The 9,479-nt window shown below is 47.2% G+C and overlaps 1 protein-coding gene across 1 annotated transcript; it reads right to left on the reverse strand.

Moving 5' to 3' along the window:
• Positions 1–889: 889 nt before the first annotated feature.
• On the reverse strand, positions 890–7,950 carry LOC104949442 (uncharacterized; the record flags this gene model as incomplete). The annotated part of the gene is made up of 5 exons (XM_010775801.1): positions 7,797–7,950; positions 7,173–7,334; positions 2,486–6,945; positions 2,034–2,246; positions 890–964 (listed from the first exon to the last, which is right to left on the reverse strand). Coding segments are annotated over exons 2-5 (4,845 nt in total), but the record flags the coding sequence as incomplete, so codon positions are not given.
• Positions 7,951–9,479: the final 1,529 nt, after the last annotated feature.

Here is a 9,479-nt window from a genome sequence, read left to right on the forward strand (position 1 = left end):
TACACAAATCCACGTTTATTTTGAAATGAGCCGTTGCGACTTCCGACTGATTTCGATAGAGCGGGTCACATATCTCAATAGGTGAATGCTTGCATAGCATGATTGAGGGTAGTACCCATAGAGTCCAGTAGAGGGCTCCGCCTGTGCTTATATAACTAGGGTTACAATACGTAACCCCCCGTTTCTGAGATCTGACAGACAGAACCCTCCAGGAGATCATGCAGGACCTTTAAGGGCTTCAACTAAATGAAATTTATTTTTTGATAAACAATTTATTTGATTCCATCTGATCATCTGGTCTATACAAATGTAAAATATATCCTGTTTACTACTAAAATGTATGGAAGTTTTGCTTTAAAAAAAATGGCAGATTTGGGATATTTAAACGTTTTGCAGAAATGTATGTTATTTAAAAAAACAATAGTTTAGATGTGCGGTTCATGTGGCTCAGTTTCATATATACCGGGTAAAGGTAAAGCTTCACAGACAGCAGGTGGCAGCAAGTGTTCTGCACTGGGAAATGTAGTAACCGTGGCAACAGCTGCCCTGGTAACAACCATCTCTCTCCTCTCTTTTGTCTGTCAGAAAGAACTGGCTGTCAGTCAACAATAACCTCCTTCTCTCTAAACCTCCAATCACTACAAATGGCTGAGAACTCAGGTATTATATTTTTGTTGCACTGGAGACTACGCCACTAAATCAAATTTATATTTAGTTTGAGCTTAGCTGGGCAACATGCTACCTTTTTTACAAGGGCCTTCAGCAGCTGAGGTGTGAAGAAGGTAGAGGATGTGTTCTCTACACCGGCTGCAGTTTGAATGGATGAGGTCTGAATTATATATGAGGCTCTGGGCTTTGCTCATTTACTCAAGGGTGTGAAGCGACTTACTGAACTGGAGAGCTTCTGTACAGCATCCCAGGATTCAGGATTCAGTGGATCCTCAATTTCTTTCTTCCACGTCAACTGTGTTAAGATCAGAGAAAACTGCTTTTAAAAATGGGTTTACTTTAACTTTACATCAACAATGTAATGTGATCCCATTCAAGATGTGTACAGTTATCTGCATGATGTCATGGTCTGGGTTTCTTACAATCAGGGACACAATTATTTAGATTAAGATTAGGATTACAAATATTTATACACAAAATGATAGGTGTTCAAATACTTAATAACCAAATTGTATATCAGTTTGGCTTCATTGGAAATCTAAGGTGTCACTTCAGTGATAACAGAGTCTGCAGATACATTGAACCTTACTGTTGCTGAGGCAACTAGATTTAATTTCCCTCCAACATGAAATACAAGCTGTCATGCACAATCCTCTGCAGCCCTTCTTTATCTACAGCTGCTTCTCCTGCACACCCTGACATGAAGAAGAAGAAGAAGGATCTGTTTCTACACATCATTCGCGTTGTGGGACGAAGCTAGTAGCTAAGACCCAGACTCATCCGACGCCACTCCACCTCCACCTAAGCAACAGGGACTGCTAGCCAGGGAAAAGTTGATAAAGCCATTGCACGGTATGTTGTAGAACACATGCAGGCTATTTCTACTATTTCTATTGCTATTTCTTGATCAACAGATTGTATTATTCTCCAATGCAATAACAGTACTGAAATGAAGGCTATAAGGGCATTAATGGGAGCCCTTTTTTAAGTAACTAATGCGTTACTGTTCACAGTATTTGGTGTAAGTAATCAGTAAAGTAACTGAGTTACTTTTGAAATGAAGTAACTAGTAATGGTAACTAGTTACTGGTTTTCAGTAACTAGCACAACACTGGTAATAAGACAGAGAGATGAGAAACTCACAGCTTTGGTTCCACATCCCACACTGCCACTCATTCACATTTACATGGTGAGATCTTCATTTAATTCATATGCAGCACTCACCATCATTTCAAACCATTGGAAAGTGTAATACTTGTCATTGAGACACAAACAAATATCCCAACAAAGACAAGTCTATCATTATGAGAGAGAATGACTAGTGAGCAGTCAGACGTGGACACAGGACTGTAAACTGTTTTTACCTCGACAGCTTTATGCTGATTCTTCATCACCTCCTCTGGAGTCAGGTTCACCTCACTCCTGTTGATGTCCATGGCGGAGCTGGGTCCAGGACTCAGGCCCAGAGAGGGAGCAGACCCCACCGACCCGTCGGACAGAACCGGTTCAGCACTGGTCAATGAGTCTGTCCTTAACAATGATTCTGATGGAGAAAGGGTGGGGACGGGCAGTTTGATCTGAGAGAGACGGATGTATGGAAAGGGGTTAGAAAGAAAAATAATGTGAAACATTTATCTTGTTATAATTGCTGTAGTTTAGCTTTATAGGAGATATATGACAAAGGTCAGTAATGCTGATTGTTAATTCCCTCAGGGTGGTTTCACAGAGATATATTACAATTGTCTATAATGCTAGTCAGGAGTGCATGTAAATACTTTGAGCAGTGACTATGATTATGGAAGAACAGAGCCAGTACCTTGATAGGTGTGATTGGAGCTTGCTGTGGCTGTTGGGGGGGCTGCTGTGGAAGATGATGGTGCTGTTGCTGATGCGGTTGTTGGATAGGACAGGAGACATGCTGCTGCTGATGATGCAGTTGATGCGGTGGTTGTGGAGCTTGGTGGAGGTCTGCCTGCTGTCTGTGGTGTTGCTGTGGATGCTGCTGGACATTCTGCTGCTGACTGAAGTGCTGCTGCTGATATGGAAGGCTTTGTGCTTTGTTCATATTGTGATGCATTTCAACACTCCCTTCCTCCTTCCTGCCACGGCCTCGACCCCGTCCTCTACCCCTCTTGCCTTCTCCACCCACTGTTCCCATCAGCCCCCTGCAGTAGGGAGGCTCAGGAAGTGGACGTATGCGTGGTCTACCTCGTGGACGGGGAGGGCCTTCACGTTTTGGTTTAGTGGGTTTCCTGCCTCTTTTTTTTGGGCCTTCGTGGGGGAGGAGTTGTGGAGGGTGTGCTAGGGAAGAGTAGTTGGAAGGGTGGCAGAAGTCTATGTCACCCATCATTGGACTAAGCCCACTTACTTCTGATGAGCCACCAGCCTTCCTACAACTAGACACCAAGTCAGGCAGCAGGTTAGGAAGGCGACGACTGTTCAGGCGAATATCAGCAGGACCATCAGCCTTATCCTCATCATCCTCAAACTCGTACTCCTGCGCATAGTTTTTCTTTGTTAGAGGTTGGGGATCACGCCGCTGTTTGAGCAAGTGGAATGAGCTTGTCTTCAGCAGTTTCTTGGGTCGAGAGGAACAAAATATAGGTGAGGTAAGACCAGGAGTCATTGAATTTCCACCCACTCCCACAGCACAGAGCATCTTGTTCTCTGAGCCATCCCCTTGTACTGCTGAACTCAGCCCCATAGTGGGGGTTTGGGATTGGATAAGGCCGAGCTGGTCAGTATTCACAGTGGAGGGAAGCTCATGTGACTTCATAGAGTCAAGGTCTAAGTGTAGGTTGCCATTTCCTGTTCCTGGATGGCTTTGGCAATACTGTCCATACCCTTGATCACTGTGGTGACCAAGCATCCCATAGCCCTCTCCAGCAGCTCCTGATTTTAAGCTCTCCTCTTGCCCCTGCCCATGGCCCTGGGCCAAGCTCTCCTGAGCAGTCTGTCCGGCCCCAGAATCCTCAGCACAACTCGACTTGTATTCAGCTGAACAAAACATGTCTTCCATCTCAGGAAAGAAAGAGCGGTCTTCGTCGTGTAGGAGAGAATCTGGAAAGCAGATGGATGTTAGAGGCCCAAAGCGATGCTGCTGCTGCTGCTGCTGCTGCTGCTGCTGCTGCTGTTGCTGCTGCTGTTGCTGCTGCTGCTGCTGCTGAACTTGACTCTGTCCTGCTTTTCTCACTGGGCTGGCACTGTCAAACTGGTGCTGTTTCAGCTGGTCCAACTGGGAGTGAGACAGAGTTTCAGCGTCCCTTTGTTGGGGCTGATGCTGTTGTTGAGGAGTTCCCATGTTGGTAGCCATTCGGTGAGAGTGTGGGAGAGCTAATTGGGAGAGTGCCAGCTGATGGTCAGTGTGTGCCTGCTGTTGATGGTGGGCATGGGGGTGGACATGGGCCTCAGACTGGTTGAGGTGGTGCAGGTTAGAAGGGGTGGGCAAGCTCAAATCTGGTTCAGAGAGGAAGTCATGGAGATCGGAGGCTGTTTGTTGAGGAAGGTTGTGGGGAGTAATTCTGTGTTGCTGTCTATGCCTGACTCCACCCCCTCCCTCCCCTCCAGCCCCTCTGACCCCTGTTCTGTCCAGAGCTCCTCCACTGCCTCTGCTGTTAATCCCAGAAAGAGATTGGTCCAACATTTTTAGCGAAGACACTGAGTTCTGACTGGCTTGTGTTTGATCTCTTGGCTGGCCTCCAAGGCTGTAGTGGGTTTCCATAGCCTGGGCCTGGAGCTGGATCTGGAGCTGTGAGGACTGGTCCTGAGGGTGGGAATCCCCCCGGGTAGGCCCTGCTCCTCCTATTGATCCCAGCAGAGCTTGCTGTGATGGAGCTTGCTGGGGGGCCATCTTAGTGTGGGTGGTGTGAGAAAGGACAGACTGCATCATGTGAGGAGGCTGGGCAGGGTCTGTTGGGGAATCTATCAGAGAGAGGGGGACCTGGCTTTGTCGAGCCCGCTGCAGATCTGGTGTGTTACACAAGTAGGCATTGTCATTGGCCTCTGAGGACTTCTTCAGCTCCATGTGAGGCTGGCTGTGGGAGAGGGGATGAGGAAGGCTGTGCTGAGTGTGTTGAGAGTGCTGTGTGTGCTGAGAGTGCCGGGGGTGCTGGGAGATCTGGGGATGCTGAGAATGTGAGGACACATGTGAGGTGTGATGGGTGTAAGGGTGCCCTCTTCCATAAAGGGCAACAGACCCCAAGGAGTCAAGCTGGTGATGGGGGTTGGTAGTGTGAGAGTGGGAGAGAGGGTCGGTCAGCCCTTCAGGACCGGACTTTGTGGTAATCATCTCTGATTTGACCTGTTGCTGTTTCTTCCGTGATATTTCCAAATGACTGTTAATGCCACTGCCTGCCTCACTAATTGATGTTCCCGGACCTGAACTGCTGGGCATGGTGTTGGTACGAATGACACTGTGAAGGTGGTAGCGCTCTTCAGATATCTTGTTGATATCATAAGTCACCCCCTTGCCTTCCCCTTCCCTAGCCTGTGGGAGAGTCTGGGGCAGCTGCTGAGGAGGTGGGTGATGCTGGGACGGATGGGGAGTTGAGTTCTGTGCATGTAGTAGATGATGGATAAGGAAATCCTCATCATTTTCTTCCCCATCTTGGGATCTATCAACAACCAGCATGTTGGTTTCTGTTTTTGGCTTGGGGGTTGTTGTGTGGTAGGACTGGTTCTGCGCTAGGTGTGTGTCCGGGAAACCTTGTGATGAGGACATAAAATTAGGCGAGAGAATGGAGGACATATATTTAGTAGTCCCTAAGCCCCCAGGGGACTGTGCAGGGCGAGCAGTAGCAGGAGAGTGCAATCCAGGGCGACTGGTGGTGGAACTGATGGAGGGTGATGGAATGGACTCTGGTAGGTGGTAGGAGTTGTTGCCGCCATTACCAGCAATAGCAGCCCTGCTCCCTGATTCAGATCCAACACCACTGCCTGATACGGTTCCACTTGACCCGCCAGCAGTGCCATACCCCAAGGAAGGACTGCCGGCTCTTCTTAGAGACGTTGGACCAAAGCTTGAGTCCCCAAAGACTATCTCTGCTGAAAAGGAACGTCCTCCTGAACCAATACCAGTGAAAGCCTTCCCTCCAGATCCCCCTGCTCCAGAGCTCAGGTCCTGGGCAAGAGGTGAGGTAAAGCCACCAAAAGAATGGGCCATATGTGCGGATGAAGGCTGGTTAGGAGAGTAGGCCTGGGCATGTTGGGAAGTGGTATGATCCGGTAGGCCCGTGCTGGATTTGGCACCAGGTGGAGAACCATAGGTGGAGAGGCTTTGTTTAGATGCTGGCTGTTGAACAAGGTTGGATGATACCAATGGTAGAGGGGCGGGTGCCGGAGCTGATTGAAGTGGGGGCTGCTGACAAGAGGAAGAAGACAAGGAGCCAGTGCTCGTCTTGGAGCTAGAAGTAGACCCAGAAGAAGTGGGAGGGGCTGACGGTGGAGTATGTGAGGGCCGGGAGGTGGAGGATCCTGAGACTGAAGAGGAGTAGCCACTGTTGGAGCTGGAACTCTTGGCTTCCTTAGTGACAGAGGAGGGGGTTGAGGAGCTGGAGGATGGGTAGGGGGTTTGGATCGTAGGTCGATACGTGTTGGACTCCAGCCGCGGTGAAGGCTTGGGGTTGGAGGAAGGGCTCTGCTCCCCCCCAGGACTGCAGGACACTCCAGTGTGCCGGTGGTGGCTGGCTATCTGCTGGTAGCTGGATGACCCCCCAAAGCTGGCATATTGCTCTGCTGTGGACTGGGATGGGGAGGAGCGCTGGTAATGCTTGATCACACTGTCCTGCCGGGAAACTGGCCTCTCTTGAGAAGGCTCAGTCAGGGGGGGGGCTGTGGGAAGCAGAGCTGGAGTGGAAGAGAACATGGAGGAGTTATAGAGCTGGGAGGACTGGCTGTGGAGCTGAGAGGACAACAGGTTGAACTGGGGAGATGGCAGGTGGCAACTGGAGGAGGTGGGAGGGGCCTGGGTCTGAGAAGGTACCAGGACCTCCTGGGACCCTCGATACGTGGAACTCTGGGAAGACAGCAAACGATCAAAGCCCAAGCTGGTCTGGGAGGGTGTTTTGATGTGCAGCAGGGGATCATGGGGGGATAACAAACTGTTGGAGGAGGGGCTAAATGAAGGTGTGTCCTGCAGGGACAGTGAGGGGGTGAAGGGTCGCGTGGAGAAGGAGCCAGGATGTTGGTAAGCAGAGAGGGCAGAGGAGGGGGTGAAGGAGCTGGAACTAGGAAGGGCCCCTGAGATAAAGAGCTCCGCCGGGGCCGGCGTATGCATTGCTACGGGACATAACATTACATGGACAGTGTTGGTAAATGCAGGTCGGTATTCACATTTAAAAACACAACAAATTGGTAGTTAGATTACCAACCCAAGACTTTTTGGATAATTTTTGCAAATGTAATGACTTTTTCATAAATTAAATTATTACTTAGGATATATTTCAATTGTAACAAGAACTAACATCAAGCTATTGTTGAATTTCTCATAACAGGCTGACACTCACCAGTCTGCCAAGAAGGAGTGCGAAACTGAGAAAGGAGGGAGGAGGCAGAGGGGGGCGGCTGTGGGCCCCGTGACTCCAGAGCTGAAATTAGATTCATGACAGAGGGGTCTGGACCCGAAGTGCTGGCATGGTGGAGGCTGGCATCAAAGAAGCCGGACAGGCCTGGCAACAAATCACAACCGTCACTTTATTCATATATCTCTCACCATGGATCATACTATTATCATATAAACAGTTTAAGCAAAGGTGCCTACTATTTATTTTATTGAGCCCTGTAACAGAGTCATATGAAGATCCCACAGATCTTCAGAGAAGCCATGCCTCTCTGCACCGTCCAAATAATATTATATTCCTATCTGGACAGACATTGGGTAAACCGTTTTAATTGGCGTTTAAAAGATATGAGATTTGAAAAATAAGAGGTTGGGTGATTTTTAAACAAATCTCAAAAATACCATTACGGTTTCTCCACTATTGTTACTTTTATTCTGGGTTTATACTGAAACATATTTACAAGCTTTAATGTTAATCTTTATTCTTCTCAGTCCTGTATTCACCTTCTGGAATACATTGCACAAATAGACATTTTTATTTCTACAGATATACCTTCTGATGAGTCCTTACCCAGCGTACGTCCAGCCGCCCCCCAGCCCCCCCCCTGTCTGGAGCTTCCTGGGTGGTGGTTGGTGGCATAGCCCTGGAGGGGGTGGGGGGTGCCATAGGTTTGCCGATGGAGTAGCTCTGAGTCGGGGTGGGATGACCTGGACCCTCCATACACAAAGCTGAGGAACACATGGTATCATTTTACAAGCCTTTACTTAAAACATGTCTGCTGTCTTATACTCGATCAACACTGTGACTGGGTTTACAGTTTCCTGCTCCGTTCACCTGTTGAAAACATCCACACTCCACAATGTCTTTTAACAATGACGAATACAAGATTAGGTAGCATCTTTGCCTCTAGCATCTAGGGGTGTAACGGTTCACAAACATTTCGGTTCGGTACGTACCTCGGTTTTTAGGTCACGGTTCGGTACGTTTTCGGTACAGCAGAAAGAATTATCACAAAAACATAACATATTTTTGGGTTTTTTGAAATTATTATTAAACTGTGAATAATGTATTCACTCAAATAAATACAAAATATAATAAAATAAACATTAAGGTGCAGCATTTCGATGAACTTAAATAATCTGTATTTGAAATTTACTTTACTAGTAGCCTACTCACAAAACATAAACTATTAGTTTTGGGTTTTTAATTATTATTAAACTGTGAATATTTACTCAAATAAATACAAAATAGAATAAAATAAACATTAAGGTGCAGCATTTTGATGAACTGAAATAATCTGTATTTGAACTGTACTGTACTAGTACCTAAGCAGCCAGTTTGACATTATGACTTGCTTGTCATTTTATTTTCATGTTTTTTTAAAGAAAAATGAACCTTTCCACATTAATTGCCGAAAGGGCAGAAGTGCTGACACTAACAATGTCTCCTGCTGTGGAGAACACCCTCTCGCTAGGGACAGAGGTAGCAGATACAGCCAGGTAGCGCTTTGCTAACTAGACCCTCCAGAAAAACGCGATCCTGCGATCGCAGAATTTACAGCATAATCAGCAAAATGGCGCAGATTTTTAAAAGGCCGCATATTTATCAAAAGGCTGCATTAATCTCCGCATTTTTCCACACAAAGTTGAGAGAAAAAAAAGTTAACTCGTGAAGTAATGATGATGATGACGTGGCGTCATCAGCTCGCGCATCACAGAAGGTAAACAACACCGTAGAGTGAACGTGTGGAACTCAGACGAGAGAGAAAACACCAAGATGAAAAAATCTGATCCATCTCATTTACCGACGAACATTTCTGCTAAAGACTGGGCAAAGCAGTACCCCGATGTCTTTCACAAAATTGGGGGGAAACTATTCTGCACCCCGTGCAACTGTGTGTTGGAGCATAAGTCTTAGAGAAAATCGACGGTGACGACTCACTTTGATTCATTCAAACATTCAAAAATGCTTTCTGCTGCTGCGGACAAGAAAGCCAAACAACTCACGTTCAACGAGGCATCAACCTCCAAAACCCTTTCGAAGGCTACAAGAAACGAAGTGAGTAGCCTACAAGATTGAAGCTGGTCAGATAACGAACGAGTAAATGGAAACAGAATGAGGCGGAGAAGTGTGTGTGTGTGTGTGTGTGTGTGTGTGTGTGTGTGTGTGTGTGTGTGTGTGTGTGTGTGTGTGTGTGTGTGTGTGTGTGTGTGTGTGTGTGTGTGTGTGTGTGTCGTAGAGAGACGACGACGA

Source organism: Notothenia coriiceps, unplaced genomic scaffold (assembly GCF_000735185.1).
Source record: "Notothenia coriiceps isolate Sejong01 unplaced genomic scaffold, NC01 NC01_scaffold00016210, whole genome shotgun sequence".
Lineage (NCBI taxonomy): Eukaryota > Metazoa > Chordata > Actinopteri > Perciformes > Nototheniidae > Notothenia > Notothenia coriiceps.